General features: G+C 33.9%; 4 protein-coding genes across 4 annotated transcripts; 3 read left to right on the top strand and 1 right to left on the bottom strand.

The window, feature by feature from the left end:
• Positions 1-3: 3 nt before the first annotated feature.
• On the bottom strand, positions 4-2515 carry LOC17896157 (cytochrome P450 72A15). Its single transcript, XM_006300387.2, has 5 exons — positions 2217-2515; positions 1917-2134; positions 1069-1316; positions 612-981; positions 4-524 (listed from the first exon to the last, which is right to left on the bottom strand). Exons 1-5 carry the CDS (start codon positions 2491-2493, stop codon positions 99-101), a joined length of 1539 nt encoding a protein of 512 aa, XP_006300449.1. The 5' UTR covers positions 2494-2515; the 3' UTR covers positions 4-98.
• Positions 2516-3759: 1244 nt separating this feature from the next.
• On the top strand, positions 3760-6020 carry LOC17894979 (2-alkenal reductase (NADP(+)-dependent)). The gene is made up of 5 exons (XM_006302409.2): positions 3760-4112; positions 4500-4686; positions 4775-4941; positions 5028-5110; positions 5486-6020. The coding sequence occupies exons 1-5, from the start codon at positions 3879-3881 to the stop codon at positions 5865-5867; spliced, it is 1053 nt and encodes a 350-aa protein (XP_006302471.1). The 5' UTR covers positions 3760-3878; the 3' UTR covers positions 5868-6020.
• Positions 6021-7044: 1024 nt separating this feature from the next.
• LOC17896012 (mitochondrial proton/calcium exchanger protein) lies at positions 7045-12274 on the top strand. Its single transcript, XM_006301486.2, has 15 exons — positions 7045-7159; positions 7555-8191; positions 8273-8585; positions 9426-9572; positions 9657-9745; positions 9833-9925; positions 10144-10270; positions 10408-10472; positions 10554-10728; positions 10857-11051; positions 11151-11198; positions 11301-11447; positions 11534-11616; positions 11698-11813; positions 11939-12274. Exons 2-15 carry the CDS (start codon positions 7629-7631, stop codon positions 12043-12045), a joined length of 2268 nt encoding a protein of 755 aa, XP_006301548.1. The 5' UTR covers positions 7045-7159; positions 7555-7628; the 3' UTR covers positions 12046-12274.
• A 5927-nt stretch (positions 12275-18201) lies between these two features.
• Positions 18202-19079, top strand: LOC17894441 (enoyl-CoA delta isomerase 1, peroxisomal). The gene has a single exon (XM_006302690.2). The coding sequence runs from the start codon at positions 18242-18244 to the stop codon at positions 18962-18964; it is 723 nt and encodes a 240-aa protein (XP_006302752.1). The 5' UTR covers positions 18202-18241; the 3' UTR covers positions 18965-19079.
• Positions 19080-20607: the final 1528 nt, after the last annotated feature.

Below are 20607 nucleotides of genomic sequence, written 5' to 3'. Positions count from 1 at the left end.
AAATGATTCTGTGTATAGAAAATGTGGTTGTATCAACTAATCATCATATTATTTGTAATTCCGTGTATGACAAGTTTATTAATTAGACAACAACACTTTCATAGCTTCTTAAGGATAACAGGTGCACCAAATTGTGGGTGAATGGTCATAGCTTCGTAAGGTGCATGAACATAGTTAGGAGAAAGCTCGAAGGAGAATCTCTGAAGAATTAAAGCCATTGCCATCTTTACTTCCAATAGGGCAAAAGTCTGGCCGATGCATATCCTTGGTCCCCACGCAAAGGCAAAGAAGGAAACTTGGTTCTTTGTTGCTTTCAAAAGACCGTCTTTAAACCTCTCGGGTTTGAACTCCGCTGCATCGTTTCCCCACAGTTCGATATCTCGTTGGACTAGCATAATAGGTAGATTAATCTGAACTCCAGCTGGTAGTGTCAAGTCTCCTAGCTTCATCTCTTTCTCAGTAGCTCGCAATAGCTGAACTACTGGTGGATATAGCCTAAGTACTTCATATAATATCATTGTCATCTGCAAGGGATCAAATCAAACCATTCAGCAAAAAGAAACAACACACCACAAAAGTACTGATAGGTTTCTAGTTTGGTTTTTACATACAACTTTGAGCTGGTTAAGGCCTTCTTTATCTGGTTCTTTATCGCCAAACACTTGCTTCACTTCTTCTCGCGCACGAACCTGCCAGTCTTGGTGTTGGCTTAACAGAACCATTGTCCAAACCAAAAGTACTGAAGTTGTCTCTTGCCCGGCGAAATAGAACATCTTGCACTCTTCTATCACTTCCTCAATGCTCAATCCATTTCCTTTCTCTTGACCTATACTTGACTCAAGAAGTATACCCAACAGATCATCCTTTGGTTCTTCCCCTGCTTCTCTCCCCTTTAACCTTTTGTTAATGATCCCTCTCAGTATAACTTGGATCTCTCTTGATGTTTCTTTCATCCTTCTATTATGCTTTGTTGGGAGATAACTACACAACACAAAGATACCATATAGTCAAGCTCTAAAGTGATGTTGTGTTTAAAACCAGACAATTTGAGTTTTTATCTTTCTTTACTTGTATCCAGGGAAAGAAGCTTTTCGAAAAGCTAGCATAACAAGCTCAGCTAGTTCTGCCTGGAGCTCAAAGATCCTTTGTCCTTCTTTGTAGCTGCTACCAAAAGCAGTACGAGAGATCACATCTCCAGTCATATTCACAAGCCAAGGCCAAACGTCCACCTCATAAGGCGACCCTTTATTGGAAACTAACTTGTCGCATTCGCGAACAACCTCGCTGCAGCTCTGGTGAAATGCTGGTACCATATTCTATACATAAAAGCAAAAGACATAAATCAGAGCCAAATTAACACATACATACACTCCTAATTTTAAAACAGAAAATTAGCTTGGGCAAAATACCCGGAACCCGACCGAAATACCCGAACCAAATCTGATCCGAACACTAAGGAATGTCCGAACAAGTACTAAACTTTTAAACCCGAAAACCGAATGCGAACCAAAATCCGAATGGGTATCCGAAATATAATTACATATACATAATATTAATTATTTTTAGATTTTATGCATCCCAATTATATAATATTACAATTATAAATCTAAAAATATCAATTATTTTTATATCACAAAATTTAAATATCCAAAATAACCGAAATATATGAAAATATTAGTTTTCCAAATCAATAAATTTAATCAACTTCTTCAGTTTTCTAATATGGATCCCGAACCGAAATAACTCGATCCAAACCCAAATCCAACCCAAACCTTAAAAAAACCCGAACGGATTAATCAATATCCCAAAATCCGAATACCCAAAAATCCAAAATACCCCAACCAAATCCGATCCGATACTCGAGTACACCAAGGCTAGCTAACTTGATTAAGAACTAAGGAAAATAAACCCGAAACCTTGATTTTCTCAACATTGAAAGCCGGATTAATGATTCTTCGGTGTTTCGCCCATTTATCACCATCATAGTTAGCAACTCCAGTTGCTATCAACCTAGCCAAAGGGAACGTATGTGGCTTAGGGAAATCATAAACGTTGTTGAGAACTTCCTTAATCAACTCAGCATCCACTATAGTAATGAATGGTATAGTTCCCATCCATGTAAAAAAAGTCCTTCCTGTTCCAACACACATAGAGATTGAGACTAAACAGAGAGAAAAAAGACCTAAACAGAGAGAGAAAAAAAAAACAAACCCTACCGTGAGTCTTAAGCATTTTAAAGGGATAAGGCAAAACACGTGGAGTGATATCATCAGTTAGTTTGATGGGTTTGGATTTAGCTTCTATCAACATGCTAAGACTTTTCTTCATGTCTCCTACAAGAAGCGTGTATGAAGTTCCGACAAGACCTTGTCTTCTTAGGTAACTCTCAAGCATCTTAGGTTTAAACCAAACCCAATTCAAAGTTCTCCATACCCACCACGACACAATAGCTATAGCTATTGATAATGCTACCGACGCTACTGATATCTCCATTTCCCTTACCAAAGAAGAGAGAAAGGATTTGCTGACATTCTTGGGATTTAATAATAGTGACCATTGATCTTTTGCTTTAATGTCAGAGTCATATCCCACTTAGGTGCAAGTAGCTTATTTAGATTAGTTTCAAAATAATAGGAAGTGGAACTTATATTGGCCATAACTTTTGTTGACGTTTCTTTGTCACTCACTCACCATTAATGGGATTTTTTTGTTTGTTTTTTCTATCTAAGAAGCGCATTAGTAGGGATAACAAACAAAATCAATATGCATAATGCGTTTTTCATACCTAAATAATGCAACTATATATGCATTTTTAAACCCTAACCAACACAGAGATCAAATAATTAATTTTCGTAAATTTTTAAATTTTAGCCAAAAAAATATCATATGCATTGACATAAACGTAGTTTAGTGAACCTTTTGTTTAGGTGACTATCTGACGAGATGCCATGCTGTCAAATAGTCCTGGGATTATTACCCGAACCGAAAATATTAAACCAAACAAACCAAGATTTTTGGAATGAATTATAAAATGCAGTCGGTTAATAGTTCGGTTTATATTAATGGAACGGTTATCCAAATTTACTGAATTATATTACCCAAAATTAACCAAACTCATCGAACGATGTAAGCAAAACCCACATTACCCTAAATTAACCGACCTAACCGAACCAATTGAACTTAATTAATCAAATTTACTCGAATGAACCAAAATTAATCAAGATAATCGAACCAATTTAAAACAAACTAACCAAAAATTAAAATATTTGGTTAATTTTAGTAACAAAAAAAAATAACCGAAAAACTCGATAGCTACACGTTATTTAATTCGGTTATTTCTAGTAACATTTCTAAAATTCCTGAACAACCGAATTATCCGACCCGATCCGAAATCCTGGTCCATTTGGAGTTATTAAGGTAAAAAAATGGAAAAAGATAGCTGGGTACACCAACTATAGAAGAATGCATGGTCTTTTTTCTTAAAAAAATCGTTTGAGTTTGGTTAAAAATGGAAGCTACTCTCCCTTGCTTGTTTTTTTTCCTTCTCCCAAAATGGATTCACTAAATCTTGATGTTGTGAACACACTCTTGTATTTTTGTTAACCCAATCCATATACTTCATACTTCAAACATTCGAAAGACTAAAATGTACATTGAAATGCTATGTCATATAAATAGTATCATTTATTATTATTGGTAACTTGTACACTGAATTGAATGACTTCAACTAAAACTAAATAAACACATACGCGACACAAACGAGAAACACACGTTTTACCAAACTCTTTCTCCCTTTACACAAACCAAACCATCTTCTTGCAACAAAATTTTCAAATCATCATCTTCTTCTTCTTCTCCATTACAGATTTAGAACGAAAATGGAAGAAGTTAAAACAGTGCAGAACAAGAAAGTGATCTTGAAGAAGTATGTAGATGGCATTCCTACAGAAGCAGACATGGGAGTGAAGCTCGGAGAGACGATTGAGCTTAAAGCACCAAAAGGGTCTTCTTGTTTCCTTGTTAAAAATCTCTACTTGTCTTGTGATCCTTACATGAGAGGTCGTATGCGTGACTTTCACGGTTCCTACTTGCCGCCTTTTGTTCTTGGTCAAGTAATATATATACTACTTAAAAATTTTAAAGTTTTCAGCTTTTTTGGTTTGTGTTAATTGGGTATGTGATTGGTGTTTCTGGGTATTGTTTTGTTCTTTGAAAGCTCGAATTTTGAAGATGGGTGTGTAAAAATAGTGTCCTGGTGCGATAGAGAAGTTTTTGCACACCAGGTGTTCGACGTTTTCACGGAACTTGTGAATGTATTTAGAAATGCTGCAAAGTCTTGAGATTTATCTTCTTTTATTCTTGAATTGTTTATAATGAAATAGGGATGTGTAGATTTCGAATTGACTCATTTTCATAATGTTTTATGACTCTTGGTTTGAAGTTTCCTCTGTTATATTACTCTGTATCAAGCGATTGATATTTTGGTACTCGTGATGCAGCGTCTCGAAGGGTTTGGTTTAGGAAGAGTGATAGATTCTGATGACGTTAATTATAAGCCGGGCGATATAGTCTCGGGGATTATTGGTTGGGAAGAGTACAGTTTGCTTCGTAGTGTAGATCACTTGCAGTTGAGGAAGATTCAGTTAGATGATGACATTCCACTTTCTTATCATCTTGGACTTCTTGGTATTGAATCATCTTCTGTTTGATGTAACCAGTTTGAGCTCATTATTGTCATACCCTATAGTTCTCTGATTCTTTTCACTTTTGACAGGGATGCCTGGATTTACAGCATATGCAGGGTTTTATGAGATTTGCTGTCCTAAGAAAGGGGATACTGTTTTTGTCTCTGCAGCATCAGGAGCAGTAGGACAACTTGTTGGTCAGCTTGCTAAGTTGCAGGGCTGCTATGTTGTTGGGAGTGCTGGTAGTAAGCAAAAGGTTACTACTACTTAGTCTTTAAACTAATTTTAGGAACTCTTACTCACTTGTCTTTGTGAATCAACTTTTTTGTGGATATATCTCAGGTTGATCTTCTTAAACACGAGATTGGGTTTGATGATGCTTTTAACTACAAGGAAGAAGCTGACTTTGATGCAGCTTTAAAGAGGTAAATATATCGCAAGATCCAAACTCGCTCGTTCTTCTGCACACCGTCATTGTTTGAGGAAACGTGAAACCTATTTGTATCATTGAAAGGTCACTTATGGGGCAATGCTATTCTTGAGATTGTTATGGCTTATGGAGTAAACGCGAAACCTGTTCGAAACTACGCTTTTAAAATGTGCAATAAGAACTTAATACCACCATTATTGCAACTAAATTTACACATCTTATCAACACTGTGACACTCTTGTAAGATACTCTAATTATACCACTTCAAGTGCTTTCATGTGGCTAGCTCTAGGGAATGTGATAAGTATCGCACATAATGTGAATTGATACATAACTATTAAGCTGAAATGTTTCATTATTCTACTAACAGGTACTTCCCAGAGGGGATCAATATTTACTTCGACAACGTGGGTGGATCCATGCTTGATGCAGCTCTCCTCAACATGAAAGTCCGTGGAAGAATCGCGCTTTGCGGGATGGTATCTTTGCAAAGCCTCTCAAGCTCATCACAAGGAATCAACAACTTATACAACGCGATCCCTAAACGAGTAAGATTAGAAGGGTTCTTGCAGAGCGATTACCTCCATATCTTCCCACAGTTTCTTGAACACGTCAAGAGATATTACAAGGAAGGGAAGATTGTATACATCGAAGATATGTCTGAAGGCCTCGAGCTCGCTCCTGCTGCACTTGTTGGGTTGTTTTCTGGGGAAAACATTGGTAAACAAGTTGTTCGTGTTGCTAAGGAGTGATTGTTTCTGAAAGTATATATATAGTGCAAGTGATTACAGAACAAGTCATTGTATGAAATAAAGTCGCCTTGTGTGTAACATCTTCTTGCCCACCAAAGCAAAACGTTTTGATCAGTTGGAATATGATGATATAATAATCCTTCGGATATTTTAGAAATTTCGATTCGACTTCTTTCGGTTCGGTTATTTAATAGATAACCGTAATTCATAGTTAACCGAAATTAACTGAAGAAATACGAAAAATATATATAAAATTGGTTTAGTTTTGCATAAATTAGTTAACTCTGACAAATATAACTAACAACATTTTGATATGTTAGATTATTCATTTTTTTGTGTTTTGAGTATAGAAATAATTAATATTTTTAGTTTTATAATTTATAATTGGAAAAAATGTCATTTAAATCACGAACATTCAAACTTTGGCCATTTAAATCACGAACTTTCTATGTGATCATTTAAAATATGACTTATCGTTAACTTATTTTTTTAAACATCATCTTTCGTTTACCAAACCAAAATGAATATCATATCTTGAAATCCGTTAACAGAGCAGCTAGTCATCATTAATCATATTTGTTAGTGAGAAACGACGTCGTTTAATGCTAAAACGATATATCAAAATCGTGATTCTAACGTCATAATCCAAAAATCAAATCCCTAATTTCTCACTTTTTTTACTCTTAAACGACGTCGTCTCTTACTAATAAAGATGGATTAGTGATGTCTAAATGTTTGTTAGCTGTTTTGTTAACAAATTTTTGGATATGATGTTCATTTTGGCTTAGTCAACGAACGATGATGTTTTAAAAACTAAGTCTACGAAAAGCTCATATTTTAAATGATTATATAGAAAATTCGTGATTTAAATGACCAAAATTTGAATGTTAATAATTTAAATGACGGTTAGTCTTTTATGTCGGTCAACCGTTAGGTTACTAGTTCGACTAGTTTGGTTTTCGGTTAGTTTAGATAAATTATATTTTCTGACCATTCACTAATTTTTGAAATTTTGGTTTGAATACGGTTTGGTTTGGTTTGCTTCGGTTCGGTTCGGTTATTGGTTATTTTCCACCTTTATGGACTTTTCAATGTGTATTTTCGGATTCGTATCGACCCGACCCGAAACAAAACGGTCAAAATCAGCAGAAGAAACACGTTGAATCCTCCTTCTTCTTCTTCTCCGACTCAGTGACGACGATTCGTTTGACGCTCTCTTCTCTCGAACACTTTTGAATCATCTTCCACGTTTGCTTCGATCCTTTCTTCTCTACTCCTTCTTCTTTGTAGATGTAAGTCGTCTCTATCTCCATTCTCATCATCCGATTAAGTTTCTGGTACCTTCTAAATTTCGTCCGCGATCAATTTTAGTACCCAAGGATCGTGTTTCAGATTGCTCATAGTATTTGATGAAACGCTTTGCACCAGTGAACCGATTTCGAATTTCACAATCCTTAGATGTTTCTGCCGAGAAAAATGGATTTAGGACTTTTCTGGGTTGAGCTTTGTGATGAGCTAGTACGAATCAATCCATTTGAAAACCTGAATTATTCGTGTTTTTTTTGGATTTTTTGAATGATTTGTCTGATTTTTGCGCGGTTTTCATTGGTTTAGGAGTAATGAATTTTGTGATAAGTTTGCATATATCAATGTAATGACATTAGTTTCTTATACAATGATTGTGCAGATTGGTATAGGATTCGGATTTTGCTGGTATGTAGCTGGTTCTTTACTGTATATAGCTACACGTTTACTGAAATTATGGCTTCGAGAGCGCTTCTTCGGAGGAGGAATTACGTTGTTAAATCTCTGAGTGAACGTTTGCCTACAATTCAATGTCTTTCAAGCGTTGAGCGGTTAGGACAACGAGGATATGAGAATGTTAGAGAGATGAGTTCTGATTCAGGATATGTATCTGGCAAACCTGATTTAAAAGATGTCAAGAATAAAGAGTCGGGTGTTTCATTGGATGGTTTTTATAGAGGTAGATTACTTCAGTCTCCAAATTTTAGTAATGGAGTTGGAAAATTAGAAGTGCCTTATCCTTTGGGATATAGATTGGTTCGACAATCTATGTACTCCTCTCTGGCAATGGCTAACAAGCCTGACCATGATAAAAAGGGAGAAAAGGTTACCTCACAAACTAAAGAAGCTTCTCCTGAGGAGTGTGATGAAGCTGTTGAGGGGTTAAGTTTGGCTAAAGCTAAAGCAAAAGCCATGAAATTGGAAGAATCTCAAAAATCTGATATATCCATTATGCAACGTGTGAGGTCGTTTCTTCTGGGAATAGGTCCTGCGCTGAGAGCTATTGCATCGATGAGCAGGTAAGGCTGCAGTTTTTTTGTTGTAGTGTTTGAGCGATTTGATGCTATCTATTGTTATTTAACATATGATCTATTATGCAGGGAAGATTGGGCCAAGAAGCTTCGCCATTGGAAAGATGAATTTAAATCTACCTTGCAACACTACTGGCTGGGGACAAAGTTGCTCTGGGCTGACGTCAGGATTAGTGTAAGGCTGCTTGTTAAACTTGCTAATGGAAAAGGTCTCTCCAGGAGGGAACGGCAACAACTCACTCGAACAACTGCCGACATTTTTAGATTAGTTCCGGTTGCAGTATTCATTATTGTTCCATTCATGGAGTTCTTGCTGCCGGTATTTCTTAAGTTGTTCCCAAACATGCTGCCGTCAACTTTCCAGGACAAGATGAAAGAAGAGGTACTGTTAAACCCTATTTTATTGCTTCTCTGTTCTTTATACATGTTTTATCCGTTTTAGTTACTGGTATTGCAGATTCAGTTGCCTAAAAATGTGACCGTGAGATTTTTCTAGTTATTATATATTTTATGACTAGAGTACCGAAAACTTTTGCATGACTATTTGACAGACTCAGACTCAATAAGCTATATTTTCACATTTTCATCTAGTTTTGGCAAATTCCATCCTCAAGATATTGTAATACACTTAAGGTTCAGAAGGAACTTTAGCATTAGATTAGATATTACAGCAATTTAGTGTTGTCAGTTACTTTGGAAAGTGGCCTAAGACGGTCAGGAGTCATTCTACCTATGTGATGGGTTTATATTCATCATGGGACAACGAAGTTTACTTTAGTTTTCAGCTTCTGGCAAATTAGTGCTGAAAATATTCTGTTGGTGTTTTTGTTTTCCCCCTTTGATGTAGTAAGTAGTAAATATTCTGCCCATTATAGCCCCACATTTGATGTACATGTGTAGCCTTTGACCTTTGTTTCCTGTAGAAGTTTAAAATGTTTAAAAATAAGGCCTACATTTGGATACTGGAATTAGTTTAAATTGGTTTAGACTGCGAACCTTTATTAAGGCTACTCAATTTTAATTGCTTGCTATGGGATGAGCAGAGAAAATAAGTCTTGGTTTGGTTTATTAGTCTCTTAAGTATTACTATTTTATTTTCAGTCCAAGTGATACTTATTAGTTCTATTAAATCATACCAATTTATAGATATTTTACAGTGATCTGGGAAGTATGAATTGGTTTGATATTTCAGGCTAATCATAACTTCACGTTTCATTTTCAGGAGGCACTGAAAAGAAGGCTGAATGCAAGAATGGAGTATGCTAAGTTTCTCCAAGATACTGTTAAAGAAATGGCAAAGGAAGTCCAAACCTCACGCAGCGGAGAGATTAAAAAGACTGCAGAAGATCTCGATGGATTTATGAACAAGGTTCGCTTTCCTTGCTATTCTACAAAACTGACTTCCTTTGGTAATCTTCTAGATGAACTGATAGCTTCGTTATTAATTGTACAGGTTAGAAGAGGAGTCGGTGTTTCAAATGATGAAATTTTGGGCTTTGCAAAGCTCTTCAACGATGAGCTTACATTGGATAACATTAACAGGTTACGCATTAGTCTATACTGTATATAATGGTAATGATACTGCTTCTGTCTTGGTTTGTTTTGTTTACATTATCTTCCTTACTGCAGGTCTCGATTGGTAAATATGTGCAAATACATGGGTATTAGCCCATTCGGAACTGATGCATATTTACGATATATGCTTCGGAAAAGATTACAGGAGTAAGTTCAACATTGTTCATATTGCCATTTTGCTTGTCAAATGTCTGACAATGAGTCCTAGTTTCCTACAATATTTTTCTCTATTTCTGGTGGCATCGTAAGAGTTTTGTGACAATCATTTTACTCCACAAAGCACTCATTGCAAACTATTTGTTAATCGGAATTTATGTTTCTTTTTCATATTATCATTGGGCAATGCCATTCCTTGGATTTTGTAGGATTAAAAAAGATGATAAGTTGATCAAGGCTGAAGGTGTGGAGTCTCTCACAGAAGCTGAACTTCGCCAAGCTTGCAGATACAGAGGAATGCTTCAATTAGGTTCAGTTGAAGAAATGAGAGAACAGGTTGTCATTTATAAATCTTTGTGGAATTGTTATTAGAAAAATTGTACTCTTTGTGGACAAGAAAGAGATATGGTTTGTGTTGTAAAAGTTAAATTAGAGATAGAGGTGATTTCTGATCTGTAAGTCTCTCATTGCAGCTAAATGACTGGCTCGATTTGTCCCTCAACCATTCGGTACCATCATCCCTCTTAATTCTCTCTAGGTAAGCTTCTCCTGCAACTCAGTAGATAGAAATACTATATACGACAGAATTAGAAAATGATATTGCTGTGCTTATTAACAGATCATTCTCAATGGCTGGGAAACTCAAGCCTGAAGAGGCTGTTCAAGCTACTCTCTCCTCTCTGCCAGATGAGGTTGTGGACACAGTTGGAGTTACAGCTCTGTCATCAGAAGATTCTGTATCAGAAAGGAAGAGGAAGTTGGAGTACCTAGAAATGCAAGAAGAATTGATCAAGGTATATATTTGTTGTCATACCAAGTAAAGCATGATTGTGGAGCTATGTATCTCTTTCCCGTGTATCCAGTCTGGAAAGTCCCTTGCATGCTTAAACTATTCTCTTACTTCCGATTTGGTTGAATGTAGGAGGAGGAAGACGAAGAAGAGGAGGAAATGGCAAAGATGAAAGAGTCTGCTTCAAGCCAAAAAGATGTAGCTTTGGATGAGATGTTAGCTTCTACAGCCAAAGATGCTAATGAACAAGCAAAAGCGAAAACTCTGGAGAAGCATGAACAGCTCTGTGAGCTTAGCCGTGCATTGGCAGTTTTAGCTTCCGCATCTGTATGGATACTTCACCACACTCCTATATGTTTACTATCAGAGTTTTCAAAGTTATCAAATGGGTTAATGCTTGTTGTTTCTTTTTGACTTGGGTTCCAGTCTGTTAGCATGGAGCGTGAGGAGTTCTTAAAATTAGTTAAGAAAGAGGTAAATCGGCTTAAAACATTTTTTTGATTCTCTTCATTTTCTTCCAGACTCTATCTTGCTTTCTTAGATTTGTGTGAGTACATTTATTTTCCTTATATACAGGTTGATCTATACAACAGCATGGTTGAGAAAGGTGGTACAGATGATGAAGAAGAGGCTAGGAAAGCTTATTTAGCTGCTCGAGAAGATAGTGACCGAAGTGCTCAAAAAGCTATCGCCGATAAAACTTCCTCTCGACTGTTAGATAGGGTAACAACAATTATATCCTTTCTCTTCAATCACAAACTCTGTAGTGTTTCGTTTAACATATCTTTTCATTTATCATCTATCTTTAGGTCGAAACAATGCTCCAGAAACTCGAAAAGGAAATTGATGACGTTGATAACAAGATTGGTAACCGCTGGCGACTCCTCGACAGGTCTGGTGTAAACTATACTTTATATTACTTCGCGCCTTAGAATGATTTGGCAAATCAATCAATTCAATTTTGTTTGTATAGAGACTACGATGGAAAGGTAAGTCCAGATGAAGTTGCATCTGCTGCAATGTACTTAAAGGACACATTAGGCAAAGAGGGTATCCAAGAGCTTATCCAGAATCTTTCCAAAGATAAAGGTCACAACTCTATATTCTATTTCTTCTTCCATTACCTTAACTTCTCAACTTCTTCTTCGTTTTTCGAATTATTCTCATTAGATTGTATGATTGAGAAGTTTTCTCGGGTTTTTTCTTTGCTTTAGATGGTAAAATACTTGTTGAAGATTTAGTGAAGTTAGCGAGCGAGATTGAAGATGCCGAAGCTGACGATGACGAAACAGACGAGCCTACTACTACCACCAAGTCTTGAGATATTGTTTGTTTTCGTGTCATCCACTTTAATCTTCTGTTTCATGATTCATGTTTCTGATTACTAGAAATGAAAAGAGAAGAACATTCATATTCAGAGGATACTTATCATACGATGTTTTTTTGTTTTCTACATTACTTGTCTCTTCGATAAGTTTTGTACTAAGGAGTTGAAATCATACATCTTTTGGATTGAATTCATAGCGAATAAATTAAATATGGTTCTTTCATTTGTAGGTTATTAAAGAAGAAGCATGTGTATGCATTTTGGAATACATTTGATAGACCACAAATAATGGAATACTATTAGGGATATGTTTTCATATAAGTAATTGAATACCATACATCTTTGTGAATTGAAAATCATAACTAATAAATTAAGAGAATAATTTGATTTTCTCAAGCAAGGCTCGAACCCGGGCTTCGAGTTTCCTCGTTGATCGAATTACTGACATGCCTATGATTAAAAACACAATAAAAATTATAAAAATATTGCTATAAAAATTATTATTATTATTACATTATTAAATAAGCATGTGTATGCATATATTGGAATACATTTAATAGACCACAAATAATCGATTACTATTAGAAATTTTTTTTATATAAGTAATTGAAATCATAACTAATAATTTTTTTTAATTGATTTTCTCTCAAGTAAAGTTGAAACCCGGATTTTAAAAGTTTACTCAATCAACGAACTAATTACTGACATGCCTATGATTAAAAATATTGCTACGAAAATCATTATTTTTCGAGACTAAAGGTCATATATCCATTCACTTGGCGAATCTCCCTGTTTCTCTGACGAGACTTGGTTATCTTGAGAGTTGGGATCTGGAGTCTCCGGTTTCATATCCGTGGATGACATGATCCTCAATTCCTTGAGAGAGATCGAGACTTATATTTGCCGAGTATCGTAGTTTGGGTATAACAAAGCTGTCAGCAAATAGTCTTGGTTGATTTCGGCTATTTTCCCAATTTAAAGGATTAGTGACTCTAATAGAACAGACAAAACCATCATTTCTCTTTGGCTATGTTAAGAACTACCTAATTTTGAAAGATAATAGTTACAAAGAATGGTTTGTGTCGCGGTTTAAACTAAAGCCTCTCTGCAAAGTATGGCCTCACTTATACACCAATAGATCTAAGAAAGAGTTTATAAATGCAATAACAAAATAGCATAACGAATATTATTGGAATTTTTTTTAGCTTAATGTAACCCCCCTATATAAATGTATCTAATTACAACGGTTCCCAATTCATAAATCACTAAAACAAAATCAATCCTATAAATACAAAACTAATATAACCATGTGAATCTAACAAACACAACACTTCCAATTTAAAAAAAAATGAAAAATTCATCAAAATTACTCGTCGTTCTCTCTATAATCTTTTGCTATGTCATCAATCCTTGTCATGGATTCAACAATCCCTTTGCCAAAACCGTTGTCACTATCACCAACAAAATCCCGTCAGGAAGGTTGGAAATAAGTTGTAGATCTAAAGACGATGACCTAGGTAAGCATGTGTTGCGGACAGGAGAAAAAATTCAATGGACGTTTAGACCAAGCTGGTTTAGAACTACACTGTTCACATGTAGGATTTTTTGGAATGGCCAGGTAAGAAGGTTTGATGCATATAACGCTGACAGAGATCAAGATCAGTGTAATGGATGTAGTTGGACTATAATGCCTAATCGTTTTTGTTTATCAGGAACCTTCGATGGCAATTTTTATTTTAATAAGTGTTATCGATGGAAGTAAAAGAAAATTACTATTTGTATCAATCTCTTATAATCATATTCATTGATATTAAAATTTAAATAAAACTAATTTGATTTGGTCTTTTATAAGGCTGTCTATGCTTTATATCTTTTATGAGCCGTAAAACATGTGTTTCGGTTTTTTTAGTCTGAAGAAAGATCAATGGCAAGCATCAATGGTTGATGTGTGTGCTCTTTCATATCGGTTACGAATCGAAAGATCTTGATTTGAGTTAAAAAATTTGTTCAAAAAAAAAAAGGATAAACAACAAGCACACATTAATTATTTGCTATACATGTGGCCAAGTTTATGCTCTTTAATTCTTCTGTAGGGAATTTGCAATTTTCTAGCATTCAGGATTTTGGTTTTAAGAGTTTTAATATGTGTGGATCTTTAACCGACTATACGTATGAAAGTATCGATAATTGAGTACAGATAGTGCAATGTTGGTCTTGAATGGCACATATATTATGAGAAAAGAGGCAAAAAGAGTTTATTGGTTTTGGAAGTGGCACAAAGTTTGCTATAACAAGTTGTGTGGGACTCTAAAACAAATTATTTTGAATGGTTATTTGGTGCTTCTAACGAGTGCATCATTAATTGCGTGAGCCCAAGAAGTGTCACATGATAATAAATATAAGGAAGTGGTGTGCAGGAGGGAGTTCAGAAACATACATGTAAGAACATGCTTGGAGGTTCTCTTGGCTAATATAATGAAAATTGTTCACGTTAAACTACAAGTGAATGCACATCAAACTAAAATTGTTCAAGTTTAGAAAGTTAAATGAAGGTCAAATGCAAGGTCATGAAGGTCAAACTAAAAACAAAATTTGGGTAATTAATTTATATGCTTATGGAGATATATGTTTGGTTAAGGTTAGTAAGTATTAAATTTTTTTACTTTGTTTAACTACATAATAATAGATGTTTTACGAAACAGAAAATGGAGAGTATGAGGAAAGTGGGGAAGATGATTAGGAAGATCAAAAATCAGAATATAGCGAAGAAGTAGACGATGAAAGTAATGATGATAACGTCATGATATCCATAATCAAGATTACGAGAAAGAATGTGAATACTGAAGAGTAGGAAAACGACGAATGTGAAAATAAATACGAAGACATTGTGTTGGCAACCAATCGAGTTTGAGAAAACATGTTTGATTCATGATTCTTAGATTTCATATGATTTTTAAATGCTATTGTATTAACAATAATTTATTTTTTATTATAAAATTATAATTAATAAATATCATCAATCGTATATAATTTTTACCAAAATATATCAAATAAACGCATGGGTTTCAAAACCAAGTTATTTTAAATAAATAAATAAATCACTAAAACTTTTTTTTAGAGAATATGCACTAAATAGCCATGAAATCAAAATGAATTAAGAAAATAGCCATGATGTCAGAGGGCTTTCTCTCTCTTCAGTTATAATTACTATTATATCCATTGTATATATTACATACTATTTTTTAAAATCACGTAAAACACTTATATGATTCAATGCTTTTCTATCTATTTCTTATATCTATATTCTTTTTATTTTCCACCAAAAACACAAAATCTCTCTCCTCTGCTTTACTCTCACTTTCTTTCTCCCCTCATTCTCTCTCTCTTGGTCCCTTTCATTTTCTCTCTTTCCTTCTCTCTCACATGTTCAGTCGTATTAGAATATTTGTCATTTTCTTTTGTAACATGCTACTTCTTTGAATTACACATGATGTTAGAATATTTTTCTTTTTTATACGATACTTTCTCAAATAACACGCTATGTTTTTATATAACACGATACTTTCTCAAATAACATGCTATGTTTTTATATAACATGCTATTTAGTTTAATTTTCACAAATAACAATGCTATTTTTACAAATACCATGTTTTTGTGGATATATAACATGTTAAGTATAAATATTACATGTTATTTTTTGAAATTTCGTGAACACAAATCTCATTTGCTTTTCGGCCGCCGAATCTTTATTTTCTTCTATCTCACTCTAAAACAAAACAAGGATGATTTTTTTTATTTATTATAACTCAGGAGTGATCCCAAAGGCTATCTAGGCCCAAAGACTAATCTCATGGGGCCGGGGAAAACTATGTTAAATCTTGAATCCCCGTGGCCAATACTACTCGAATCCTGGTGGCGAAACTTACCTCCCTTTACCACTGGACCAAGGCGACTTGGTTACTTTATCTAGAACGTGGGGCCATATCTATTTCCCCATAAAAAAATTGTATGACTAGTATCTTAATTGTTTTTGAGTCAAATGCTAGTTACTAAGAGCAACATTGTAGGAAGGATGTTAGTTAGGGTATGTTAGTATTAATTTAGTATTAAATTTGAAAAAGTAGAGTTTAAGAGTTTTTATTTGTTTTTAGTTTTGAGATGTGTTTATTGGTAGGATCTTAAGTTGGGTATCTTAGATTTTTTTTTAAAATTAAATAAATTTATAATTTGTAATATAAGAAAATTGACTTGTGTTTTTCATGTATGGCTAATATTATTGGGTTTTTCTTAACATCGATTCATCAAATTCATAGTTAAATTTGAAAATTGTTATGTCATAATATAATTATCAACTTACCCAATTCATAGAAATTATAGTAATGTCATAATAAATGGTTTACAAAAAAAATTTTAAAAAAATTTTTTAAAAAAATTATAATGTAATAACCCACCAAAAGAATCATTTTCCAAAAAAAATTAAAAAATTAAAAAATTAAAAAAAAAAAAACTTACCCAATCCGATTGCGCCACGTGGCGTCTCTTAACCCACAAAAAGAATGCTTCTCCAACATACCCAACTCAAGTATCTTAGTAAAATTAATCAGTTTTGATTTATTTTTATAACCTTAATACCCTAACATACTCTCTAAAACCCATTGTTAATGTTGGTATAATACTACTTTTTTTTTTATTCTTAACAAAATAAAAATAGATATTTAAAAAATAAAAATAACTTATCATCTGTAAAGGAAAAAAGTTATCCACCAAGCAAAAGATGAATCTATCAATCTAAGGAAACTTGATTAGAATTGTGAAGACATAGACAAAAGCTTACGGTGGTGTGATTCCTCAAGATACGTGACATGGCCAAGATAAACACATATTTCTACACTGTTAGCTTTTGTATACATCTAATGTGTTAAATCTTTCTGTATAAATGGCCGACAAAAGAAAAAAAAATAACTCAACTAACATTTATATTTTATAAATTAGTATAGTAATTAATCTTTGAATTTGAATTTTTTCCAATAATTTATGCAATATATACTTAAATGCATAAATACTTAAATACATTGTAAACCTAAAATTGTATCCCTACTATAGTAAAAGAGAAGTACAAATGCTTCTTGGGTCGGGTTTAAAAAAAAAATTAACCCGGATTTTTTCAGTTGGATCTTACTAAAAAATTAAGGATATTAAATACCAGTTTCCATATATATTATTTCGAAATCTACCAAATTAAATCATCAATATCGGTTTGGGAAAGTACATTAATCTTAATTTGTTTAAGGAAAAATACATTAATGTATGATTTTGTATATTGGTTTAACAAATTAACCTAAAAATCAGAAATATAAATTAAATATAAAATAATCATTATCAAATTATCCATGATATTTCAAAACAAAATCTTCCTTAAATATCCTATATTGATATTTGGATGTATAGTTTTCTCCTATATTAACTATGATCTTCACACCAGTTACGGGATATTTCATTTTCAACCATCTTTAATATATATATTTTTTTTGTCTATGACCATCTTTAATATTTATTTGGCAATAGTTTCGAATTTCTGGCTTGATTATAAAACTAATATTTTTTCAATTTAATCCTGAGAAAATATGATCTATATAAATAAGTTTTTGCTACCGGAAAATTGTAACATCAACACAGATTACACTTTAACACGATAAGAAATAAGAAAACATTGGCTCTTTATTTGTTTATTCTAGAGATTTGCAACTTTACAAAACTGCATGAAAGGTTCAAGTTAAAATCATGTATTTATGATTATGCGGTGTACCGCGGGTCAATCCCTAAATTTTAAAAATGATTCATTGTATAATATTTTTTTTTCATTGTATAATATTTATACATGTATATATGTCACATATTGTTCTAAAATTAACAATCCAACTAAAATCATACAATTTAAATAATTTTGAACATATTCGAAACCAACACGTACAATCTAAAAATGATAAAATTTAATTACTGATCAAAAGAAAGTAAAGCAAACACAAATAAAATTATCTCGCAACGTACAAAGACTAAAAACCCGGTAATTTTCCCCCGCGCTGTAGCGCGGGTCCGGACCTAGTTAGTATATAAAACACAAACGTGACAAATTACAATATTACACATACTCTCTTTTATCCAAATCAACTGATCAGAGAGAGAGAGAGATATGTGTTCATTAGAGAAACGTGGTCGGCTTTTCATACTAAAACTCACCGGCGACGGCGAACACCGTCTCAACCCAACCTTACTCGACTCTCTCCGTTCCAACATCAACAAGATCCGTTCCGACAAATCATCTTCAGAATCAGTACTCATCACAACATCAGATGGTAAGTTCTTCTCCAACGGCTACGATCTCGCTTTAGCCAAATCAAACCCATCTCTCTCTGTTCCAATGGACTCAAAACTCAGATCTTTAGTCGCCGATCTCATCTCTCTCCCTATGCCAACCATCGCCGCCGTCACAGGTCACGCCTCCGCCGCGGGATTTATTTTAGCGATGAGTCATGATTACGTGTTGATGCGTCGTGACAGAGGTTTTTTGTATATGAGTGAATTGGATATTGATTTGGAAGTTCCGGCGTGGTTTATGGCTGTGATTAGGTTAAAGATTGGTTCTCCGGCGGCGAGGAGGGATGTTATGTTGACGGCGGCTAAAGTGACGGCGGATAAAGGTGTGGAAATGGGTGTTGTTGACTCGGCGTATGATAGTGCGGCGGAGACAGTTGAAGCCGCCGTTAGGTTAGGTGAGGAGATTGTTAGGCGAGGTTGTGATGGACACGTGTATGGTAAGATGAGAGAGAGTCTTTTAAGAGAGGTTCTTGTCCATACGATTGGTTTAGATGAGAGCGGTTCGAGTAGGGTGCGAAACACTGGATCGAAACTTTGAAGAGACCGAAGCCTACGTGTTTTGTTTGTTGTACTTTGGTACGAGATTGTCTTTTTTAACTTGTTGTAATAATGTCAACTTAATTTTAACTAATGAGAAATTTGCTACTTCCTCAGTTTTTTTTTATTAAATAATTTTTAGGTTTATATTATTTTAAAAAATAGATGATACTAATTTATGTAATATTAGTTAAACTTTTATTGACTTTTGCAATTTATATTATGCCGATTATCTTGTATTAGTTGAATTGTGTCAAATAGCTATTTTAATAGAACGTAATTCCTATAAAAAATGAAATTTTAATTTCTGTACACAATATTTTAAAATATCTAAATAATTATAAAGGTAATATTAATTATTTACTAAATAAAAATCAGAAATATATAATATGGAGTTGTATATTTCAAATATTTTTACATTAGACAGTACTATTTCATACATTATTTAGACGAGAAAACAAATGATATAGTTCACTTTATTTATTTCACAAGAACCTTAAAGTCCCCAAGATACTCAACACAAAAGCAAGAAATGTCTCATGGAGACTGAGTAGAAACAGGAACATATCTTGGAGGACGTTTGCATGGTCGAGGAGGTTTATTCGTCCACGATGCATGTGAAGCTCCGCATGACTTTGATCCTGGAGTCCATATTATGGGTGTTCCCCTTGCTGCATGCAACATCAATTTCAAAATCTCTATTAATCAGCTATCCGATGATATGTTAATTACGTTACATAATCATGGTTAAGTGAACAAATCGTATTATGTTACCAATTAGTTTGCGGCTTGTAGCATCCACGACTCCAACTTGAGAAGAAAGAGCAAGAATCATAAGGAGAAGAGATAAACTAAAAGCAATTATATGTGATGTTTTCGAACTCATTGTTGTTCTCGTCACGCTATGTTTTGATCATATCTAAAGTGTTTCGTGGCCATTATTTATAGAGCAATGTCAATTTAATTATGTTATCTAGCTATTACATCATTTTCTAAATAACCTTTATTTACTTAGCAATGTCAAACGCGGTTTCTATACAAGTTATTACGAAAATATAAAATTTTAATTTATTATATGATTTTAAGTTGAATTGCTTAGTAAATTTACAGATACGACCTATGTTCTACAATATACGACATATTTGAAATTACATATTATTGGAAAATAACAACCATGACTAATTAATTGACTGATAAGAGTGATAAGTTTGAAGAGTACATATTTTTCAATGCTTGACTTGTCGTTTCTTTTACTTTGACTATCTCATTAATTTTCTCTTAAATCACGTCGTCATCACGTCGTTAGTTATATCATTTATATGTAAATTTATTCTATTGCAAAATTAAAGAATAATCAATGCAAAAATATATTTAACTACAAACCGACCTCCAACACACACACACTCATATATGTATATATATACTCATGTGAACGATTCAACGACACACATTGCAATACATAAATTAATAACTAGTGGTTTCTATGACATGACTATGAACCATAATGGACAGTCCTACGACCATGATACCATGCATATGGCGGTCTAATATTTTGTAATTTTGCATCCATAAATTGCAAAAAATTGTACTCTAAAAAGTCAAATCCTAGACGTAATGTCTAGAGCCTCAATCAAACCACTGTAA

The sequence above is a fragment of the Capsella rubella genome, unplaced genomic scaffold (assembly GCF_000375325.1).
Source record: "Capsella rubella cultivar Monte Gargano unplaced genomic scaffold, Caprub1_0 scaffold_2, whole genome shotgun sequence".
Taxonomy (NCBI): Eukaryota; Viridiplantae; Streptophyta; class Magnoliopsida; order Brassicales; family Brassicaceae; genus Capsella; species Capsella rubella.
Note: the sequence above shows the minus strand (reverse complement) of the source record. Positions and strands in the feature narration are given on the sequence as shown.

Bases quoted from the DNA above. Each gene is read 5' to 3' on its own strand.
- LOC17894441 (XM_006302690.2), top strand. From the start codon at position 18,242: ATGTGTTCATTAGAGAAACGTGGTCGGCTTTTCATACTAAAACTCACC.
- LOC17896012 (XM_006301486.2), top strand. From the start codon at position 7,629: ATGGCTTCGAGAGCGCTTCTTCGGAGGAGGAATTACGTTGTTAAATCT. The intron at 8,586-9,425 runs GTACTGTTAAAC...TTTCATTTTCAG, and splicing joins AGGACAAGATGAAAGAAGAG to GAGGCACTGAAAAGAAGGCT. The intron at 10,473-10,553 runs GTAAGCTTCTCC...GCTTATTAACAG, and splicing joins TCCCTCTTAATTCTCTCTAG to ATCATTCTCAATGGCTGGGA.
- LOC17894979 (XM_006302409.2), top strand. From the start codon at position 3,879: ATGGAAGAAGTTAAAACAGTGCAGAACAAGAAAGTGATCTTGAAGAAG. The intron at 4,113-4,499 runs GTAATATATATA...CTCGTGATGCAG, and splicing joins CGCCTTTTGTTCTTGGTCAA to CGTCTCGAAGGGTTTGGTTT. The intron at 5,111-5,485 runs GTAAATATATCG...TTCTACTAACAG, and splicing joins TTTGATGCAGCTTTAAAGAG to GTACTTCCCAGAGGGGATCA.
- LOC17896157 (XM_006300387.2), bottom strand. From the start codon at position 2,493: ATGGAGATATCAGTAGCGTCGGTAGCATTATCAATAGCTATAGCTATT. The intron at 2,135-2,216 runs GTAGGGTTTGTT...GTGTTGGAACAG, and splicing joins TAAAATGCTTAAGACTCACG to GAAGGACTTTTTTTACATGG. The intron at 1,317-1,916 runs GTTTCGGGTTTA...TTTTATGTATAG, and splicing joins TCAATGTTGAGAAAATCAAG to AATATGGTACCAGCATTTCA.